This window comes from Molothrus aeneus, chromosome 15, assembly GCF_037042795.1.
Source record: "Molothrus aeneus isolate 106 chromosome 15, BPBGC_Maene_1.0, whole genome shotgun sequence".
NCBI classification, from domain to species: domain Eukaryota; kingdom Metazoa; phylum Chordata; class Aves; order Passeriformes; family Icteridae; genus Molothrus; species Molothrus aeneus.
In genome coordinates this window covers 1,788,415-1,811,900 of record NC_089660.1, presented here as the reverse complement: position 1 = coordinate 1,811,900, position 23,486 = coordinate 1,788,415, and the positions used below count along the sequence as shown (strand labels likewise).

At 43.1% G+C, this 23,486-nt stretch overlaps 1 protein-coding gene across 4 annotated transcripts in view; it reads right to left on the bottom strand.

Annotated features, from left to right (window-relative positions):
* Nucleotides 1–898: 898 nt before the first annotated feature.
* The window catches only part of CSNK1A1 (casein kinase 1 alpha 1), a 32,975-nt gene continuing 10,387 nt past the window's right edge, over nucleotides 899–23,486 (bottom strand). Inside the window, exons 3-11 of one of the 4 annotated variants that reach the window (XM_066559847.1) lie at nucleotides 21,280–21,406; nucleotides 19,341–19,439; nucleotides 16,864–16,947; nucleotides 14,034–14,173; nucleotides 10,858–10,936; nucleotides 9,801–9,875; nucleotides 8,383–8,489; nucleotides 7,393–7,541; nucleotides 899–2,420 (exon numbers count right to left, since the gene is read on the bottom strand). In XM_066559847.1, coding sequence (XP_066415944.1) covers nucleotides 2,413–2,420; nucleotides 7,393–7,541; nucleotides 8,383–8,489; nucleotides 9,801–9,875; nucleotides 10,858–10,936; nucleotides 14,034–14,173; nucleotides 16,864–16,947; nucleotides 19,341–19,439; nucleotides 21,280–21,406 — 868 coding nt within the window. In that variant the 3' untranslated portion in view covers nucleotides 899–2,412. Of the gene's footprint in view, nucleotides 2,421–7,387; nucleotides 7,542–8,382; nucleotides 8,490–9,800; nucleotides 9,876–10,857; nucleotides 10,937–14,033; nucleotides 14,174–16,863; nucleotides 16,948–19,340; nucleotides 19,440–21,279; nucleotides 21,407–23,486 lie in introns of those variants that run through there. The other 3 variants (XM_066559849.1, XM_066559850.1, XM_066559848.1) reach the window with 3 other exon arrangements.

The window sequence follows — 23,486 nt, the reverse complement described above, 5'->3', positions numbered from 1 at the left end:
CTGTTCCCACACATCTGCAAGGCTGACAGAGCTCCAGGCTCCTCCACAGCACTTGCAGCTCCCCAAGCTACAAACCAATGCATTTTGACACCCTAAATGTATTTACTCTCCCTTGCAGAGCTCATCAGGAGCAGCTGTTTCCAAACCCCCCTCAAAGTCACGAGCAAATTTAATGGACAAAGAAAATAATTTATTCTCCTGAAACCAAATTGTTTTCTCCAACCTTTCAGCAAGTATCTCATGTCAGAGCACGAAAAGCGATGCCACAACAATTCCGAGCAGCCTCTCCAAGGACAGCTGCCAAGAAGGCATTTCATTGATGCTTCTTCCCCTGCTGCCAACGTGTGTTGTCAGACACGTTGCCTAGACAGCAGAAATCATGGATAAGGACATCTCACAGTGCTCTAGATACCAGTTCTTACAAACAGACTGGTTTTCATAGGAGGCACTGCTTGAAAACCATCCTTATTTGGATGGGGCAAGACTCGGGAGTTTGGAAAACCATTGTGGCCAGGAGAATGAGCTCCATTTCTTCTTGCACCTGGCAGGCAGCAGAGCCTGCTGTGTGCTCTGCTATCTCTGCAGCCCAGCAGCCTCCCTGCCTCCCAGATTATCTATCCCAGCGTTTATTATTTGTTATTATTAGCACACAGTGTTCTCCACCCAAAGCTTAACATCTCAGGGCAGATCCTTCTTGGACAGAGTATAGGGGAGCCTTGATCCACATCATCACCAGTCCAGGAGTGCACAGTGTCTTATGATCCTGAAGAAACAGTTTTCAAAAGGAAAGAAAGATCTTTTCCAACAGTAAAAAAGATGAACTGTGAGCAGGAACTCTGCTCCATGCATGAAAACTGTCTAAAAAGCAAACATACAGACAACATTTACACAATAGGCATCTGGCAGCATTTTCAGACATTTTTTTTAATTTATTCTGACATGCTATAAAGGAATAAATTACACTGTTAAAGAATTACCAGCAATAAAAGTATTTCTTTCTTTCAGCTGGGCTAGAATAGGAGTGAGAAGGAAGACAGCCTGGGGCAGTAACCAATGTGAACTCTGCATGGTGCGAGGCTGCCCCCAAGAACAAGAGGAAATCTGGTCATATCCACTTCACAAGAACTTGAAAGAAAATGCCTTGGTTTCAAACCATCCCAATTTTTTCAAACCATTCCAATTTTTTTCTCCAAAGCAGCAATCACAAGTCAGTCCAGCCGAGGCAGGACATGGCAATGCTCGGAGGCTGCCAATCCTGGGTCTGCAAAAGATGCCATTTCATTTTAAAAAATTCCAATCTTATTATGGAGGGCTGGTCTCAAACAACAGGTTATAAAAATGCAAGACTGCCCCTTCCCCCTCAAGGAAAAAATACAAAATTTATTTAAAAACAAAATGAGGAAGAGTTACAACACTAAATCTAAAATGATTTAGAAAGAAATATGACTTCTTTTGCTTAACAAATGGCCTTAAACTTGGTTTAAAAACAGGGTAATGTAAATTTCTTAAACTGAATTAACAAGGCAAATTAAAAAAATCTCATTTCCTTACAGAAACAGTTTTTAGTTTTTAATGAACTTGTAAACAAAAAAGCTCCCGCTTCAAAATAAAAACAAAATCCCAGATCATATAGATGTTTACAGTGATTACATTTATCTAAGCAACTTACATACAGGTTCAGTTGTAAGATGTTAACTAAATTTCGTGACAAATATGCTGTTTTTCCTTTTATACCAAGAACATTATAGAGTTAATGCAGAGTCCTAAAGATTATCTAGTAGTCGCTAAGTTTCTCTTAAGTCTTCACTTTAGATGCTGTTATTTCTAGCACAGGTAAGCAGGCAGAGTCTTTCATATGCTTAAAAACTGGAATCTTTGGTTACTACCATGTCAGCTGGCTTGGTATGTTGCACATAGAAGCCAACAACTTTAAGAATGTTTTAAGTGTACAACTTTCAAAACCCAGGGAGGAATAACCAGAAAAGAGTGCACAATTGTGAGCATTTACAATTATCACAACTGTTGCCGAAGACTGTTCATGCCATTCTTCCAAAACAATGAGATCTCATAAGCAGTGTAGTTCAAAGTAAAAAGGTAACAAAAATTGGCATATGCACAATTTTCTCCACTTGTGTGTCAACCATTAGTTAACTTTTCCACTTGAAAAAAATGCAATAGAAAACTGGACACCATGTTTCACTATCTCAGTAATATTCACAATTACAGCTGCTACAACTCAAAGTGCAGCATCACTGACACTGCCCAGAGCCAGTTTATACTGATATTAAGTTCTTTACACCAAGGAAATGGTTGCCCACAGCCACTGGCAAGTGTATCAACTAAAATTTCTAGGATTTGGGGAGTGACAAGTCCTGCTCCGATCTGCTCTGCTTTGTCCCATCCTCGTCATGCTCAGAAACCTGCAAGATAAACACAAGGGCAAACTTACTGATACGGGATGGAAACGAGCAACAGCATTCACAGGAGGGAAATTAAACAGCAGTTATGGTCATTCAAAGGGGAAAATGCTGCTCCATCTGGGAATTGCAGAGTTCCCGGGGTCCATTTCCAAAGGTAACCGGCATTTGCCACAGCTCTGGAGCTCACACAGCTCTGGAGCTCACACAGCTCTGGAGCTCACACAGCTCTGGAGCTCACACAGCTCTGGCTCTCACCTCCTGCTGCACTGGGACACAGGCTGAATGCACCAGCTGGATGCCACATTCCTCCAGCAGGAATTCAGCCCAGCAGTTTGAAAACAAGCTGTGTTATTGCCACTAGGAAACAGGATGTAATTTCATAGGATTGTTTTCTCCTCGTCTGCAGTGGCTCATGTTTATATCCCTGAATGTCAAGCTGTCACCTGACTGCAGGAGCTCTCCAGAGCCGCAGTACGGCAGCGGCACAGGCAGTGTCACACGGCCAGCCCGGGATCACCCACCCCCCTTACAGCAGCTGCTGGCACCACAAAGGCACCCACAGCAAGGCAGCACCTGGGACAGCCACTGGGCAAGCAGCACACCTCAGCCTTGGCAAGGACAGGGGCTGACTCACACGGCAGGGGAGGTGCTGCACACACAGCAATTCTTCTCATGTTCAGAATTCCAAACGGCATTGGGGCATGGGGAGGGTACAGGAACACACACGGATCTCCAAGAACCAGGTACTGCAGGCTAGGCCAGTCCTCCCTCCGTGCTCCTCTCTGGTGACTCAGGTGGCAGGGCTGTGCTCCTCAGCCTCAACCAAAGATGGCCTTGCCAAGCCAGTTTCCCTTCTGGGTGCTCTCCAGACAGGATGGTTCTGCCCATGGGTGAGTTCATCACAGCAACAGCTCCGAGTTTTTGCAACAGAAATCTCTTCTCAGTGAAATACAGACAGAGCTGACCTCAGCTATAGCTTGTGCTGTCATCCAGAGAGAAGCAAGTGCAAACAAGTCTTACTAGTCTGACATTCCGTCCAAAATGTATCTGGAGAGCACCCAGAAAATGGCTTTAACTCTTCCAGAGCTGGCTACAGGTCATTTCCAAGAGGTTCAACAATTTGTTTCAAACCCAGTGTTAATGCATTGAGGAACAATTCTCTTTATCCAGCACTGGTCATATTAAAAAAAAAAAACAACAAACAAACCTGCACCAGAATCAAGACAGCCATTCCCACTTGAGTGCAAGTTCCCACAGAAAGCCCAGGGACTCCTGAGTTCCCTAATCCTTACTTGATGCACACAACCAAAAATTATGCTGTTTTTCCATTTAGTGTGTTCAGCAGAGAACACTGATTCATCTTTTGAACCACTTTCTCCATCAAAGCAGCCAAAACAAAGTCAACAAAGGAGAGTGTGGAAAGAAATAGATCAACTCATTGCTTCAGAAGTCTGAATATTTCACAAGAAATGGGAGCCTGGACCTGAGGACAAAGGACATCCTACCAAATGATCTGCTGCTATTAGAACTCCTCAAACCCAAGGTAATATGGGCAGGAGAATGTCCAGCTACAGAGAGCAACGGGGGGCTGGAATCAACTCAAAATGTCCCTTCAAAGTCCTGTAAAGACAGAGCCCAACCACAGCTGTCAGGTGAGATGCAGATACTCAGAGCACACAGAGCACTGCTGGCATGAGGAACATGCTGGAGAGCTCATGGTGGCATCACTTCCACAGATCTTCACTCCATACAGGGCCAAATCATCACTCCTTGTCCCTCTGAGGTGTTACCCAAACCTCTGAAAATCTCTGTGCTACCCGAGGGATCCTCAAATTGCTTTATTATTACCATGGCTGAAGGTGTGATTGACAGGGGAGCAGCAACTGCAGTGTAATTCCCTAAGAACCTCCTCAGTGTGAAATGCTCAGACTTTGTGTATTCTCCATTTCTCCAGACAAGCAAGTGAGAAGGATTCAGGTGTCAGTAATTCTAATTCTCAAGCAGAGAAGTCTCAGTCTGTTCTGAGCAATCCTGCCACCACCACAGGCATCCAGCAAATATTAATGGACCTGCTGACAGCCTGGCAGAATCTCCACTGCCAGGAGTTAGAAACACCTCTCCCAAATGGACCTGGTAGACTTTATCCTGCAGATTGACTGCCTGAGTCACTTTTATGACTGAGGGAAGCTGAGGGTAAGCACAGTTACAAATCACACCTGAACAACTGCTGCTCTGGCAAAAGAGAGGCAGCCCAAGTTCCCCGAGTCAGCAGAGCCCTGTCTGCTGGAACAGTTCACCTCTCCAAGTTCCAAACCAGCTGATCTGGCTGTTACAAAAGACACTGCACACAGTTCCAGAGAGGGGCAGGGGAAAAAAAACTGAAGAGAAAAAAGGCCATGGACAGAACAGGTTATTCTGGAACCAAGCAGAGTATTTAGCCTGGATAAACTCTAGGATTCACTGATGATTTAACATGGATCTGAGTTAAGGAAATCAGGAATATCTGTAAATGAGCATACTGGCCACACAATCTGAGTCTGTCCTTCCCTGGCCCACCCTGCTCAGATGCACATCTCCAACAGCACTTTACAAATAACTGCACCTGTACATTGCTATTTGCAGGACTCCTGTTCAATGGACAGGGTTACCAGAGGGGTAACATTTGATACCAGGAAGCCTTTTAAGCAACTTCCACACAGGCTTTGCTACATCAACTACAAAAGAATCTAATGAACTCCAGAAAAAAATAACCAGACATTTCATCCTCTCCGATGTGACGGAGCATCCAAGCCACAGTGCCCCCTCCTTCAGCTTAGCTGGGTTCAAAAAAATCTTCATTAACAGGCAGAATTCCCCACAAAAAGACATGTAGGATTTTAGGACTCTGGAAATCTCTACTTTGCTGAGGAGATGAAGCCTCTGAAGTCTTCAGATGTTTGCCAAGCACTGCTTTAATGCTCTGCTGACATTACCCAAAGGTCACATGCTTTTTTTGGTGATGGGGAGGGGAGAGTCATTCCCCAAAAACCCCAATGAAATTGTGCTGAAACCCCAAGAATTTCATCTTAGCTGCAGCAAGGGGTCTCTCCCAAAGGACAGTGTGATAAGGAATGTAAATCAGTGAACAGAAATGGTCTGAGGCTCCATGGCAGAGCTTCCCTGCTCATCCCTGGCACTGAGCTCAGCTCTGCTCTCTGGCACTGCAGCATCACCTCAAGGTGCAGGCAGATAATCACTTTAATGACCTTTTCTTTCTTCACACACAGCACTTGTGCAGACACTGTCTGAGGCAGAGAGCAGCACGTTAAACCTCAGAACACTTCAGCCAAACTGTTCCACCAGCTCACAGCCTGATTTCCAGGGCAGGTTCCACTTACAGATCACCACCTCCTGCAAAGCCCTCACTTTGAGCATGAGCTGTTGTGAGCAATGTGCATTTCTGCAAATTCTCTTCTCCTGCTGGAACAGTCAACCCCTCCACACCCCAGGTTGGGCTGGGTTCTGAACTTCAGTCAGAGTTTCTTTATTTCAGGAAGCAATCCAAGCCCAGGTGCTTCATCACCCAGGCTGCTACTGGTGTTGCAGCTGCAGGAACTGGTTTCCAGCCTGTCAGATCCAGCTACTCTATGCCAAAAATCTGACACTTAATGGCATCTCTGAATTTTTATTTTTTTTCAAGAACCACTTCAATCTTGGGAAAAGCAGCAGGTGTTTTAATACTTCATTTATTCTGAACAAAATGTGGGTTTTTGATAGCTATTTTGACTAAAGACACCTGGTAAGGTTTGAATGCTCCCACACTATGTGAAGAACAGTGTTTAAGTTTATTGTAAACACTTCTGCATTTCTTTGATTTCCAGGATTGTCATCTTAGCAAGTATGTAATTTTATACATTAAAAAATGACAGACAAGAGGTACTGAAGAGCAGTAAGGCCTCAGTACAGAATTTAAACCTTGCTTCTCTATTCTCAGTCACACAATCTCATTAGTTTCAATTTTATCCACAGCTCAGCTGCAGGAATTGGTTTCATGGCAAGACTGGCTCACAGATGTGGCAGTTTCATCCTAGGGACTTACCAGACTCACACCAGCACATTTGCATCATCAAAAAAAAGAAAAAAAGTATTTTAAAAGCTTCTAGACCATGTGGGAAAAAAACTGTTTTGTCTTTTCAGAATTCAGTTTTCAGTTATTACACAATTACATTTGAACATGTCACAACATTTCCCTTTGAAACCATAACGTAGAAACATCAAAAAATCATCAGGAAACCTGAAGCCCCACCCCAGAGCACCCAGATACTTCAGAAAATTGTGAGTTGGCAGTCCACAGCAGTTTGGGGTTACTGCTGGATTTAGACAAGGCATTTTGAGCTCACCGGTCCCTTCCTTGAACTCTGGACCAAATGTCTCAATGTAAACCCACTGGAGGAAGCCAGAGCAGTCACAATTTTCTGTTCCCAGTGTTTGAGGCATACAGAACAGAAGCAAACCCACAGCACTGTACCAACTGCCACAGAGCAGAACCCAAAGTCTCTAGATCCTTGCCTAGTCAATGAGAATCATCCCTTAAAAAGTGTTAGGTCTAGGATTTTGGATTGCATTATATATTTATACATATATAAGGACATATATATATGTATATATATAAATCAAAAGAAATAAAAATGTCACATTCCCAACACCAAGTCAGTTTCTTGTTTTTGGAAAGTGGTTAATGCGGGAGCAAAAGATGCAGTGGTTAAAAATGACCCAACATCCCCAGAAGAAATGATATGAATAACAAGGACATTTGGGTATAAAGTTAGTAGTCAAATTCTCCAAGGACGTCTTTTGGTTTTGCTTTTGAATTTAAGAGCCAAATGTAGTTTTTAAACCACCTCCTTGATCTAACACTTGGAATTGCCGCCGTTGTCCAAATTCGTGGAATTTTTGTTTTTCCTGTAACGTCACTTGGTTCTTGGCTACTAACCTTTCATGTTACTCTTGGATTTGTCAGTTTGCTTGCCTGTGGGGGTTTGGGCCTGCTGCCCCTGCCCACTGGAAGAGGCTGCCTGCTGTGCTGCTTTCTGCTTTAACATTGTCCAGTCGAATGTGTAGTCATACTGGTGGTTCAAGGTCCTGCAAGAGAGGGAAATGTTCTGCTGTAACACATCTGAGCCAACGCCAAGCCCCGCCTGAAATCCCACAACTAGGGGATAGCTCCTTCTCTAAGCTGCTTTAGAGATTATGAATGGTATAGAAACGCTAAGTGTTACTAACTTAAAGGGATTCTTGCAGCAAGCCCAAATGCCAGCCAGCAGCATTTACTCATTGCTTACACAAAGGTCTGCACTTGTGGAAGCAGCAGCCCAGCTCACTCACGTCTGCACTGAGCTTCTGAGCTTTATTTTTTTTTTACATATAGATATAATTTCAAGGAAAGACTGCAGTATTGTACATCACTGAATAGGAATTCTTTGGATTCCAGACACCTGGGGGGAGACTCGAGAGATCAGTACCAGCCCTTGCTTTGACAGGTGCTGTTCACTGCACAAGGTGGAGTTTATGTTCCCGTTGCTCTAACGAGCTCAATGAAGCAGCACTATTCTCCTCCACTGAAATTTCTCTCCTGGGTACCACTGCTGGGCCCAGCACCAATTTCCAAACATAAAAAGCTTCAAAGACTTCTACCAAGGGGTCAATTTCTTATGGTACTTGCAACAGAACCTGAAGCATGGGCTCAACCCTGTGGTCACATCACACAATGCAAAAACAAGAGAATCTTTTCCCTTTATGTTTAACATTGAACAATAATTTTCAGGTCCTTTAAACAGCTTTTGAAGCTCTGAAATGAAAGGGAGTCCCAGAAGAACTCCCTACACCACACACACAGGAGCTGCTCTCTGCAGTGCCAGTCCCACAGAGCAGTTCCCAACTGGATCCCTGAGAAGTTTCTGTACTTTTCCACTTGGAGACTGACCTGAAAAGAATACGGAATAATTGCCTCAGGTACATGTAATCTGGTGCCTCTTCAAAGCGCAGGCCACGACAGTAGTTCAGGTACATGGCAAATTCTGCAGGGAACCCCTGGAAATCAACAGTGTTAATCAAGCCATGGCTCACAGCAAAAACCTCCTACCAAAGGCAACAAGATGTACATCTGTCTCTAACAGCAGAGGCAAACTGGTTGGAGGTGCATGAATTAATTCCACTTTGCCCCTGGTTGTTAATGTGTTCTGTATGTGGATTTGCTCAGGTACACATTCCTTCCCCACAACTGTTACCTCATGGGTGGTTTGTAATCAGAACCTTCAACATTTAACTTATTTATAAAGCACACTGTTCATCCTAATTAAACCTTGTTCTTATTAACTAAGTCTCTAAAATAATGATAATTATCTGGTAAGAGATTCACTCTTGTTTCCATCGTAGAGACAAGGTCAGTTGACAAGCATTAAGTGTGAAAACTTAAATTATGAAAACCTCTTTCAAAAATTTTCTGCTTTACATTTTTAAACGTTGAATGCTGTATTAAAGCTTGCCTGTAATAGGTAATAGCACTCAGAACAGTGCTGTAAAAAACCACAGGGTGTAACATCCCTGGAAGTTCAAGGCCACACTGGATGGAGCTACCTGGACTAGTTGGACTAGGGACACCTGGAGGGCGTCCCTGTCCCCAGCAGGGAGTTGGAAATGGGTGATTTTTAAGGTCCTTTCCAACTCAAACCATTCCATGACCAGTTCAGTGGCCTGGGAGATGCTGTCAGACTCTGGGGATGGAGATGTGCAGGACTAGAAAGTGCAATCCTTGGTGCTGCTGTCTGAGGGGCACAGGCCCTGCTGTGCTCTCAAGGATCTTTGTTAAGAAGCACTCAGATGCCACAGTGCAAGAGGAATCTTAAGACTCAAAGGAAAACCCTGGGAAAACAGAGATCACTTGCATCCAATTCCACTACAGGCACTCCTTGAGTAAGGGCAGACAATATGAACCCTCCTGGAGAGGCACAAAGTGGATGTGGGCGAGCCAGACAGCTCCAACTTGGTTACTTATTTACTTCTGATGTCAAACCTGCACTGTAAACCTTGAAGAACTGAACGAGCCTCACCTAAGAGAGCTGAGAGCTTGCACAGCCAACAGTCAGCCAGACCTGAATGATGGTGGCATGAACTTTGCCAAGGAGCGGCAGCAAATGCTGCCCTGTACACATTCCCAGTCTTGCTGGGTGGCCAAACACAAGGCACCCACTGCCTGCCAAAGCAGAATTATTCAGCAGCAAATGCCATGTGAGGCTATTTAATATATTGGCTCAAGTTTAGGGGGAAAAAAACCAACAAACAACAAACCAAACAAGGAAAGAATTTCCATTTCACAGTATGACATCATTTGGAAACTCTTACCTTACACAAAACCTCAACAGGAGTGGACATTTTCTTTTCACTAATCTTTTCATACTTTTGCTTCTTTGTTGCAGCCTGTGGAACATGTAGGTCACAATATAAGAGATATTGTGCAACACTGGATTAACAAGGACAGCAGCAAAAAAAAAAAAAGGATGACAAAAATCCTTTGGTCAACCATAAGTATTTTATGTGAAATCTCCAAGTCCCACACACTTATTGCAAAGAGAATGAAGGTCAATCTGGTATTAAGATTTGGCCACAGTTTAATACCATTTGTCGCAGTCTAATGCTTCCATCACATGGCACAGCTCGTGTAGTTCATGCTGCTGCTTTTGTCCATTAACCACAGCAGACTTGCAGCTACATTTGCCAAAGTTGTATTAATTCCCACTCAGTGCCCCATTCAGGGCTGCCTGCACCCTTTACATTCATTTGCAGCTGAGGAGTTCCAGTGGCCCACAAGCTGCTGCCTTTTTAGAAACTGTGCAGCTGCAACACCATTGGAATTACACAACTCTCACACGAAGAAAGAAAAACAATTAAAACATGAAAACCAATCACTGGAGTCTAAATAAGTGAAATAAGAAATGTCTGCTAATGTCTGTAGCTGGCTCCCATACATGGAAATCCTGAACAAGCCTGCTGCAGTTAATAATTATTCAGTTGTGCCATAACCTGGACTGAAGACACCACTGAGGCTGAACTTGCCAGGCAAGAGATTATTTCCATGCTCTCTCCAGCAATTCAAAAAGCCACTAACAATGTTATTTTTTATTTCCCAAAGGGGCCTCAGCCTGCAACAGGACAATAACTGGCAAAGATGATATCAGCTATTGTTTAGCATAAATTTTAAGCCAGTCCAACAATGCACATTTTGCCTGCTGCGTAAGAGGCAGAATCCACAGTCTATAAATATCAAGCTTTGGGAAAAGCTGCTTTGTACAACTGAGGCTAAACATTATATAAACCCACCTGGCAGGCAGAAGCATGCTACCCAAACGTGAAAAAAAATATTAAAAGGGTGGGGGAGGGAAAAAAAGGCATCCTAACCTACCTTTAATCCTTGCCAAGGCAGACTGGTTCTGTTAAAGTACATCAATACATAGCCTAGAGACTCCATGTCATCCCGACGACTGCAGGAGGAAAAACACAAGGAATTACAAACTCTGCCATTTCTTACTTTATTCCATAGTGCTAGCATTCAAAATTTTAAATTAAAAAATAATTCAGGAATAAACCCTAAGAAAAGCCCAAGATAGGAAGAGATCCTATTTGTTTTTAAAGCAAGGAATATTCTGTAGGTATTGTGTGTTCTAAGCTTCCACCTGCAGTTACACTGATTTGAGAAACAAAATCTTTGGAAAATGAAAAAAAAACCAAAACAAAAAAAAAACAAAAAAAAAAAAAAAAAAAAACCAACAAAAAAACCAACCATGAAATGTCTTTCCTGCCTTCTTAAGTAGCTTGGGTAGAAACTGAAAATTTTCCTGTAGGAACCATGGAATGCTTTGTAAGAGAGAATGAGGTTAATGAGGTCAATAAGGCTGTAACATCTTGTCAGTCACATTTTTCCCTGAACCCTGGCTCAGCCTGGGATCAATCCTGACCACCTGGTCCCTAAGGGGCATTGCTCCTCTCTTCCTTGCCTTCTGTCAAACCCCCTGAGCTGTCTCTGATTTTAAAAGGCAGCAATATTTATGGAGGTGCATGAATCAATCCCAGAGGTGCCTCTGCCTTCTTCCCCCCAAGGTGTGTTCCAAGGCAGCTGGAGAACTCCAAAGTGATCCAGCTGAGAACTTGCACAAACTCTCATGCAATAGGCTTCAAATGCTTTCTGCCCTGCACATGTTCCACATCCCCACTCTGGCCACATGAACTCCACTGTACTTTGCTCACAGCTTTCCTGAGCACCAAGAGCAGCACAGTTCATTGGAGTGGAAAACACACTCCAGGATTTTTTTTCTCCTCTTGGCAAAGTTGCCTCTTCCCAGCTGTGGTAAAATCAGATTTTTCCCCTGACTGCCCCTCTGCAGCTGACATCTATTTAATATGAGGCAGAAAAATAACTTCTTTTTCTCCTCCCTGCTCCCTTATGGGGAAAACCTGGTGGGTTTTGCTGCTGCTCTCTCACCCAGAGAAGGATTTAAAGGGTGGCAGGACAGACTCTACAAGGATCAAAAGGCTGACAGTGGTATTGCAAACAGGATTACACAAAAAAAAAAGATGAGGGGAAAACAGCTCCCCTGAAGTGGGAACAGCCTCTAACCTGATCTAACTTGGTAGGAGAAGAAAGAAGCTGGTGATGTTTTGTGTTCTAGCCCAGCCAATAGAACCAGAACAGCCTGGCACCCCTCACTCATGGGCCAGCTCTGTGACCCTTGGGGAACAAAGGAAAAGCAATCCCAGGGGAAAATCAGCTTGGCTCCAGAAAGCTTTGAGCACAAGGCCAGAAAAGCTCTGCTGTGCCCAGGGAAGAGGGGATTGGTTCCCTTCCCTCAGATCATCTCAGCTGCAACATGAAACCACAGACAAAGGGCTGAAAAATGATACTGAGCCCACAAATTCCAGCCTGCAAAACCTGCTAATTCCATTAGAACTGCAGATTTTAATCACCAACAGCATTCAGTGAACCTGTACAGGGACATAAAATTTTCTGAGAAGGCAGTGGTAAATTCAGAAGCAATAAAGGGATTAAGAGTATCCACCCCCCACCCAGCTCATTGTTTTAGTGTTTAATGCAATGATCTTGTAGTAGGAAACATTTCGTTCTGTGAATCTGCAGTGGGTACATTATTACAATATATTGATAAAAATAATTTTCAGGATTTGGAAAACAGGACAATCCTCTCCAATATTAAAATAAATACCACTGCAAACAGCTCCTTGAGCACAGCTGTCATTACCTGTAGGAAAACATGTTCTGTAACAGTTAAAAGTACAGGACTAGAGGTTGAAATATTCTGCCATAAGCTCCAGAACTGGTTTCTCTTGAATACAGGAATGCATTACTTCTTTGCCTCACTGCTGGTTTGACCTAGACAGTTTAGCAGCTTTTAGCAAGCACCAACCTACATTTCTAATTATAACACAATTCCCATTACCAGCAGATATGGTGTAAAATTCAACTAAACTCAATTTTTGGTGCCCAACTAAATTCTAAAGCAACATACTTTGCAGATCTCTCCTTTACTCTCAGGTGCAAGCACAGATATTCCCTTACCAGAACTGCTTGGGATCTGTGAAATGCATTTATTTCAGAAGTGACACCTGTCATTATCTTCCTGAGCCACATGACAAGCTGGCTTAAATAATGGCACTGACAAACAATAAAATACCCTGAAGGAACCTTAGGGAAATTAAAGTAAAAAAGGAAACACGGAGCATTTTAAAGCACCATTTGGGGGTTACATGTTCTGTTGAAGCTGACCACGAGAAATTCTGTCATTCTCATCTTGGTTAGCCAAAAGGTCAGAGGCACAGACATTCCTGGAAGCTTTAACTATCCAAGAAAGGTAAAGCCACACTCTTCAGTTATCCAGTACAATTTTTAGGCACAGAGGTAAGGGAGAGAGGCATCCCTTGATATCCCATAAATACCTAACACTTCCAAACGACTTGAAGTGCTCTCTCCACTAGAAAATGCTGGGATTCTGTAGGAACAAAATGCCTTTGATCCAGAAGATAAAAATATGTGGTTGTTGATTAAGCAAAGCTCTAATAAATATATCCACACACATGTGTACATACCTACAGACATAAAACTAAAATACAGTGTGACTGAAGGTATTTAAGTCTTGCTTGCAGGCAAAAGGAGAAATAATGGTTTAGTAAGTTGAAGAGAGTGGGAAAACAGGCCAGACACCAGCTTTAGAACAGCCTTTGTGCTTACAGAAAGGCCTCTCAAGCCAGTCAGCAGTGCTGCCAACAGGTACCAACACATCAGCAAAGTGCACCATTTTATGTGTGAAGGGCCTCTGACACACCCACATCAAAGTATGGCTTAGCCTTTAAAAAGCCAAAATAATATGCAGAACATCCACGTGATGTCTGCAAGACACACAGGTCTCTTTAAGAAGCAAATCAGGTGCTTGGATTTTCCCCCCACCCTTGCACAGGCAGCCAAAAGGAAGAACACTTGCAAAGAGATGGATACACTTTTCATACAAAATGAGCTCAGACTCTTCAGAAGCCTCCAAAGAGTACCCTGCACCCTCCAGAGGTTGCACTCACCTCTGCTCAATGCCAAGGTGTGCATTGATGCTGGCATATCGAGCTGTGCCAGTGAGATTTTTGTCTTCTCTGTATGGTATGTGTTGCCTTGTCCTGTTGTCCCGGTACTTTTTGGCCAAACCAAAGTCAATAAGGAATAACTTGAAGAGAAATGAAAATAGGTTAGATTCCTATCCAAAACCCCAAATTCCCAACTTCTTTCAGTAGGCATTAGCTATGTTTTAAGACACCCAGACAATGTAACAGCCTACAGTTAAAAGAAGCAAAGTAACAGTGCGGAGGCGCAACCAGCTTAAAGTAGTCAGTTAAAAACTCGATGGTGAATTAGTTCAAGCCTTTTCTCAATCCCCTGCAATGGATTAGATGGTGCTACTAGAGCTCAGTTCTGCCACTAGTTCCTATCACTACTGTAGTCTCCTGAGGGAGGAAGATGTGTCAAAGCACATCCCAGACCCCACTGGCACAATGGGCACACACATGGAGCTCAGGGCAGCTCAATGCACAAGGCACATCCTGCAACCTCCTGTCCCAAAGAACAGTGGCCATTCTGCAGAGCACAAGGCCAAAATCTTCCCCAGCAAACAAGACAGCTTGTTCTTGGCTCATTGTAAGGCTCCCAGAACACTGCCACAGCAGCAGGACAAACTCACTGGTTTTAGCACAGCCAGGAAGCTGGAGCCAAGGAATGGATCCAATTTGGGTTTCTAATAACCAAGCTTGCCCAATGATTTGGTATTTAGCAACCTGAGTGTGTGGTAATTAGTGTGTGGCAATCAGCGTGCTGCCAGCCAGCCCACCTACAAAGGGTCATCCAGGCTGTACTTTCTTGGGCAAGATTTCAGGACTAGGCAAAAAAAGCTGAGGCAGAAAGAAGCACATAAAGAACCTTTCAGACTTCAAGCTACAAATCCTGATTCCAACACTGGATTAATGCTACAAGATCAAGGACTACAATCCCTACAGACTGATCAGTGCTGCAAAAGTAACTTGGGTGGGGGCAGAATGTGATGGAAAGAAGACATTTAAAGTTTGATAAAGTCTCAGTAAAAACCAACTCTGTATCACCTTAAAGCTGATTCCAGAACCGAAGATACATCTTTAAAAGCAAACTGGAGACTAAAATACATCCAAGGCTGAAATGGGGGGGTCACTGGCACACTGGAAGTGCTGTGAACTAGGAAGTTCTGTTTGAAGTATCCAAGATACGGAAAGTTTCTGAATTGCAGAATAGCTATGGCTCAGAATTCTGATTCAAGAAGATTTACCAACTACAGTAGCCTAGACAGGAAAAAGCAAAGCTAAAATCCTCTTAAACTACTGGTGTCAGAGCAGAAAACCTGGGGTTGAAGTCTTACCATGATCTACATGCAAACACAAGGCACTGCAGTGCTCCATTTGCTGTTCAGGTGAAAGTCATCCTGAAAGCCCAGAATACTTGGAGCAAGGGACATAAACCCAAGTTTATAAATCAACTCCACTGCTCACACAGCCCAGCAAGGTGTGGGTCTTGGCTGTGCTGCACCCACTACAGGCAGCTACTCAGTGAGCATGTGGATATGTCCCCTAGCTACCAGGAAATCACCTGATATGCCAGGAAATATTTGATATTGAATCCCAAAGCAGACAGTGTAAGGCTCTACGTGATTGCTCTGCTGTGACTTTCCTAGAAGCAAAGCCTGAGCTCAAATGCAATCCCTCATTTTCTGATTTGGTCCACAACACAGACCTGTAACTGGCTATTACTTTACAGCAGCAGCTTCCCTGGGGAAGTTTGCCCTGTTCCCTAGCTCAGGATCAGTCTGTATGTCCCTGTGGATGGGCTGAAGGCAGAGGAGTGAGCCCCTCCTGGAAAGAACGAAGCTGGGAGACACAGCTCAGTTTGGATGAGCACAGAACGTCCCAGTGCCAGCTCCCAGATAACCTCACACCACCTTCATTCTGTTTTGTTGCACTATCAGCAGGAAACTGGAGAAGTAGGGCACGATTTTTGCCAAGAGCAACTAGAGAAGTAGATCAAAGTCTGTGCCTCTGATAAGAAAGTTTCAGAAGCAGACAACAGAAGCCTGTCAGCTTGTGTACAGCAGGGATCTGCCTGGGATTTAATCCATGGAGACTACTGTGGAAAGCTGTGCACCAACGGCCAAGCTCCTGAGCAGTGATTCATATTCAGCAATTTCCAGCTGTCCTGCTACCAACTGGCAAATGTCTTCCTCTCTCTGCAATTCATCTTCTCTTCAAGAGTCAGAAATATGACATTAGACACTACAAGATAAGCTCCTGCTTCTCCAAGACGCAGCTTGTCGGAGTAGTTTCAGTTTTTAAGCAAAATGGATGAAAATATTAAGTCTTCATTACACATTTGGGGTGGTTTTGAAAGGAAACTGCACGGGGAGGAGTCTGGCTGAAGTGGTAACAGAACTTCTCCACATGCATCCATAGGAACTGCAGGAAACCTCCAGCAAGGCAAGCAGGAGCCCTGCTATTTCATGTCTATCCTTCACCACACTTTTAGGAGATTGCCTTTGAGATGGAAAGACCACAAATAAAACCTGCACCTGAAATCAAGCACGTACATTTAGCCCTATCAAAGTTTAGAAATAATTCCACAATTTAAACAAGCGCCACAGGGAAACATCTTAGTAATGTTACATGTTTGCCAAGTATGTCTGAATAATGCCAACATAAGAGGTGCTTTTGCAAGGTCTACATTCTCCAGAAAAACAAAATAAAAAACAAAAAATAAACCAAACGAAAAAAAAGAAAAATTAACCGAAACAAAAATAAAGCACATGAATTTGGGGTTGAGGTTGGAATAGGAGACAGTTCAGACCTGGTTTAATCCTGAGAAAGATGGGTCCTGAGAAGTACTAACAGTCATGCTTCTTTTCCTCTTCCCCACTGGAGATTCTAAACACTGAACAAACAATAGAGGGTGGCAGTGCATCAAACAGTCTTGCTTACATTGCAACATTGGCCGGCGCAGACAGGCAACACCGAGGCGTTCGAGAAAGAACAGGGTAGCCAAATGCCATCCTTCTTCCACCAAGCACTGTACTTTTCAAAAAAACTGTATCTTTCCATCTTTTTTTTTTTTTTGGAGTCATATTTTGATTATTTATCGTGGTATTATTTTTTTTTTTTCCAAGGAGAAAATTTGACAGATGGGACAAGGTAAATTTCAACTGTGAGCCGCTCCAAAATGGCACTGCCTTAACCAGGGATAGCAATGGTGACATTTGGCTCTATTAAAAAAGGAAATTCAAGTTTTTGCTTACAAAAGCAGCCTTTGGTTCCACAAACTGCCCTTCCCCCATAAGGTATTTAGAAAAAGTAAAATCTTCAGTAAGGAAGAGGTAGAAGGCATTTAGTCACCTTAAAGTTTACTTTCATAAGCATGCAGGGCTTATTTCTAGCAGAGCTGGAAATTCGTCTTTTAAGGTGGGAGCAAAATTTCTCCCAATCACCAAATTAAAATTTGGGAAAAAAAATCAATTTAATTTTTTTTTTTTTAATACAACTGACAGGAAGCTACTGGAACAAGATTACCATGCTGTTCTAGTCTTTGTGGCTGATTTTCTTTGAACTGTGTAGAGGCATCTCTAAAAACCCCAAAACTACACTTGGTTACAAAAAGAAACATTAAATATTGTATGGTGGCAAATGTTTCCTAGACAAAGCACTTGATTCCAAACTGAAGGAACCCATTCCATATTTTGCTCATGTAAAACTATTCATTTGCACTTGGGTCAGGAACTAACTCCCTAACCCCCTGAAACATAAGTGAAGCCCATGCCCACAGTGCTTTACCACCATATCAATGCATGGCTCCCTAAAGGGAAAAAATCAAATGGTTTGTAGGCAATTTTGTCTTTGATTTCAGCTGATGCAAATCTAATGTGTTCCTCCTCTAAAGTAAGCAGAGAAGCAATTTCTAGGCCATTAATCCACACCAAGATGAACTGGAGTGCAGCAATGCCAACCTAGCATGACTGTGCAAAAGTATAGAAAAATGGCCCAAAAAGAACAATTGGAAATCAGAAACTAAAACTAGGAAAAAACCAAAATAAAAGTTTTCAAGTTCTACTTTGAGTCATGCCAGAGAATTAAGGAGCCTAAACTGCTCAACACAGCAGAGAAAAATAGAGCTGTACAGAGTGAAAGTATGAAACTTGGGAACAAACAAAGTTGAACAGCAACAGGATTACATAAAGACTGTCTTTCAGCTGGAATTACAAGCTTTTCCACCCATGGTTGTCTCTAAACACTCAGTGCATTGCACCTCTTCAGACAAGAGCTGTTATCTCACATTATCCAAGCTTTCCCCTTCTAATGCTCATGGCCCTGAAGTTGGCATTCATACAGGCAAACAAAGGTAAACATTTTGATTACTGGTAGTGCCTAACCAGATGAGACATCCTGGGATGGCATCTAGAGAAGATAAGTGGGAATCTTGCTTCCAATAAACAGCTTGATCACGTACATTTGTCCTGAAGTTAATTTCTAATCAGTAGCATGCTTAATGCATTGCCAATGCTGCCTGTCTGCCCGAGCTCGACATACAAATTGCAGGATTAAGCATATTTCACTCAAGAAAACTAAAAATAAAAGGAAAAAGTTGCCTTCCAGGCAGGAAACATGCACTTCTGACTATGTTTACCCATCCCAAAAAGTGTAACAACCTCAGCCCACCCCCCCACCCACCCTCAGCTTTTTTTTCCCCCACAAAGTAAACTGAGACAAAATTTTTTTTGTACAGCAGGTATTCTACAGCTTAACAGTTTTCCATCAACATAATTGCATCATTTCTTTTATTTATAAAAGTATCTGCATGTTGGCTCTTGGTCTTATCCACAATTCTGATGGTTGAAGAGACTTTACCAGTCTGTCACTGCAAGGTTTAATGCCCTGCTGACTGGTAGGTCAGGAGCTCCCACGTTGCACAAACTGTTTTCATCCTTAGGAGGTCAGCCCCAAAGCCAAAGATAAGATTTGACTTTATCATAGAGGAATAAAATGCTATGACAACAGACATCTTGAGAGAAGTAGCCAAGTATTCTCTAGGGTTAGTTTATAACCTTGTTGCAAGTCCAGAAATCATCTTGCAATCAAGTGAATCTCCCAGGGTGGGTCAGAGACCCACAGCATTTACAGGGGGACACCAAGAAAACCAAGTTCTCCCACCCAAGAACTGTGGTTTAGCATCCAAAATAGCAGTTTTAGCAATGGATTTTACAGAAGTTGTGCAGCTGGAATCAAATCACACAGGCATTCCCTCTGCAGCTTGGAAACAAAGAGCTTTGGACTAACCTTATTACAGTGACGCCCAATACCCATTAGGAAGTTATCTGGTTTAATGTCTCTGTGTATAAAATTCTTTGTGTGCACATATTCAATTCTACTGATCATCTGTAAAAAAAACCAGCAACATGTAAGATTTCAAAGAGAGCAAGACATTTCATTAAACCTTTAATGAAAGTATGAAATTTTAGTGTTACCTTCCTCTGCAACTTCAGTTTATGCATTTGCTTAATGAAAACCAATTTTTTGCTTAATGAAAACCAATTTTTTTAAATGCTGAGTAGCTTCTTTTCATGTTAAAATTCCACAATCTTGGTCAGAAACCAGCAGATTAAATACCTGAATAATTCCCAGATATTGAAGTTCATGTTTCTAACTATAGCATCCAATTAAAAATTAATTTTTTTCATTGTTTCAAAGCTTTTATAGCTACCACAAGCCAATTTTAAAGCTCATTCCCTCCCCCTGCCCCAGTTACTCATTCATCTGGTTATTCTTTCATCAAACATCACTTTTCAGGGGACAGTTTTCATGGGCCAAGTCCCAACTTGATGGTGGCCCATCCTGCCATAGCCAGGTTACCCTAATCCCAGAGTATCTGGAGACATGGAGAAACTCTGGCACATCTGTGTCATCATACAGGGCCAGCTCATTTCCTGTGGGTGAGATCACAGCCCATGGTTATGTGGCACAGCCCTGCAGCTCCTCAAACACTCCTCTTGCAGCCTTGAGTTGTTACATCACACCCCTGACAGCTGTTTGCTGGACTGTGCCCTAAAAGCCACTTCTGAGCCCTGCCATCCCCCATTTCTGCCTGTTTCCCAGCTGACAGCCAATTAATGCTCATCATCCTAAGAATAATGCACAAACCCCTCGTGGATTCCTGGAGATGCTGTCACACCCAGACTCTGGCTAGGGGAGCAGGCAGTGGCTCTCTAAAGCAAGCACATCACCCTCCCAGGGCAGTGAGAACAGGGACAGCTGACCTTGTCTCCAGACAAATGCCTTGAGCTTCCTTGGCCAAGAGCCTGGGATTCTACGAGCATCTGGCTGAGTGACAACTTGGTACTGATATCTATTACGTAATATTAGATGAAATTTCAACTACCATTGAAAAATTCAACTTGAAAAACCCTCAGTGCTTTTCAAGGAGCTGAAGGAAGCACAATCAAGCCATTTATTAAGCAGCAAGAAATGAAGATGGCTGCTCATTTCAAACGCTGTATTCCCATGACCAAGTTGGAAAAATACCAACTGCTATAAAAAAAAGACTTAAGAGAGTTTTAGAGGCCTTGATTATGTTGGAGGTAGAGTGGCATCTCCACTAACAGCTTTAAGAACTGTCTGTGAGGACCAAACAAGCAAGGCAGTTATTTATTATTAGCTCCCTGTCTGGTCCTAGTGATGCCTTGGATCGTTTGTCCTTGGTGCCCAGCTGGAGAAGGAATTGTTTTGTCTCCCTGCTCTGTGAAGAGAACGCACCATCCCCTCATATGAAGCTCAGAACTGCACACTAAAGCAGTACAGAATGTGAAAAATAGAAAAGCTAAAACCTGAGGCATCACTAGAGGCTACAGGAGGGTGTGAGAGCACAGGGACAGACTTGCACGTTGTCACCACAGATGCCATTGAATCAAATCAGCCACAACTGGAGACTGTTTCAGCCCCCCTACCACAGCCCCTGTGGTGATACTGGCAGTGAATCCACCCAAATGAGTCTGAATATTTTCACGAAGTTGCCCTTAAAGCAGCAGCACAAAGGAGCTGGCAGCTGCAGTGCCCTCCCACTCGGTGCACTGGGTAGGGCAGAGCACACAGAAACCACCATCCCTTTGTCCTCATTTCGGTCAAGTGTTCACTTAGTGCCCAAACCACTGCATCAATTATTGAACCCACTCTGCAGGACCCCCCCAGGGCTCTGAGGCTGCTCCCCCAGGTGTGCACATACCTGGTCTGCTAGCATAAGTACTGTTTTCATGGTAAACCTGCGAGAACAGAAGTTGAAGAGGTCTTCCAGGCTGGGCCCCAGAAGATCCATGACTAGAACATTGTAGTCCTTTTCTTGACCATACCACCTGCAAGAGAGGAAATGATCCAGCATTATTAGCAGCAATCCTGATGCAGCCCAGGGTACCCTCAGTGCTCTCAGCTGCAAGGGCACGTTGCTGACTAATGTACCATCTTGAAAGCTAATGAGAAATTAATGCTGGTAATATCTTATTTTTCCTGGAAACAAAAGTCTGAGCACAAACCAGAACACACAAGTTGGCAATCTTCCCTGAAGAGAAAATACTACTCCACATCAACAACCAAAATACCAAACACCAGAATGAAAATGCAGCCAAAGCAGCAGTGTCCTTACACTGAGGGGTGTGTACAACACCCAGACTGAAATTCCTCTGCAGGACACCTTACCCTCATTGCTCCTGCATCATTTCACTCCACAAAACCATCTTGACGTGCCTTAGGCTTCGTTTTCAGGTCTGACTTCTCTGCACCAGACCACAGCAGCTCACTCACATCGTTTTTCATTTATTTCTCAATTTAAAAAATGCCAATCAAGTTCTATTTGCAATTAAGTCAAAAGAGAGGCTCTTTATCAGGCTTTTAATATCAGAGAGAAAGAAGCACTCAGGTGTCAGAAAAGCAAAAGTAGACACATAACAAAATATTAATTGCTGCTATACTATGATAGTAACCTTTAAGTGCCTAGCACATCCCTTTTGGACAAAAATAAAGGCTTACAATGCTGTGAGGACAAGCAGAAGTCCTTCCTTGGATGATTTCCTTTCCAATCCAGGTTTAACATTTCCACCATAGCCCTGCTTTACTGCATCTGCAGCTGGGGGTGGTCTCTCCCCAGCCAAGCTCCTGAGCAGGCCTGGAGTCACCTCCTGGACTCCTGCACATCTCAGTGTGAATCTCCACCCTTGAAAGACAGGGCTGGAATATTCTCCTCTCCAGCCCTTCTGCACGTCCCAGATAACTACAGTCAAGTGACAGCTGTGAGTGAAAAACTGTTTTGAAGCTGACAGGGCACCTGTTTGATCAGAAGGCTGCAATTCTGCCTTTTCTGAGCTCCTGATCCTTACACCAAGGACCTACTGCCAGCAGTCCAGGGAGAATTTCCTTTAATTTCCCAACAGTGGCACAGACAAGGTGCCCCAAGGATGTGCCTCACAAGAAGAGTATGCAGATTAAAAAAAAACCCTCAAGATTCAGCTAAAGTAGCAGTTGGCACTTAAATATCTGTACAGACACTGTATTTCCACTTTAGGCAATGACTCCAGTGCACCAATGCATGGTTGTCTGGAAAACAGTTACCACTGATAAAGTCAACAAATTCCTAGGTGCTCAAAGGATTCCAAGCTTAGCTTAGCTGGGATAGTAAAATAAAATGTTTACAAAGCCAGAGAGAAAAGATTCTATATTTGGATTTGTTTCAGGAACTACTGGCCTGTACCTTCCCACTGTCTGGATCCTAGGAGAAACCATGCCCTCCATTCCTGCATTGTTATAAATCTGATTAAAGTTATGTATGAGCTGTGGCTCACACTCCCTGCTTTACACCTCAGTCTAAGGCCTTTATTCATTCTCTGCATCAAAATGGGATGCAGAAAATATGTATTTTGAAAGCAATCATTCAAATGAAATGTCAACAGAACAGCTCTGTAAACAACTCCAGGGGTCACAGGTGAAAATAAAACATTATGGGCACCTAAAGAAATGAAATTGGAGCAAATGACCTGCCTAGGTATTCTGTCCTATGAAATGTAGGTTTGTTGAGAAAAAAAAATTAGTGAGTAAAGGGGTGAAATGAAGAATTCTAAGGAGTAAATCAAGATCTAGCTAAAGTACCATTTCCTTCAAGGGATGGAATTCTAATTGAGATGCTGAGTGTAATTGTTCAGCACAGCAACGGTTCAGTGCCCTAGAGATGCAGTGAAGGGGAAAAGATCAAAGATCAGCCTTCAGTGGAGCTAAGAAAATTGAGTCCCAGCCTCACAGACGAGGTGAAGCTGATGCAAAGGAAGCCCACCCTGGAAGGTACATTTTAAAAACCTTTTTGTTCCTCCACAGGGATCTGTCTGCAGAGTAAGTGCAGTAATTCAGGATGATTGCACAACCTCTGTCTGCCCTATTTCTATGTATGAA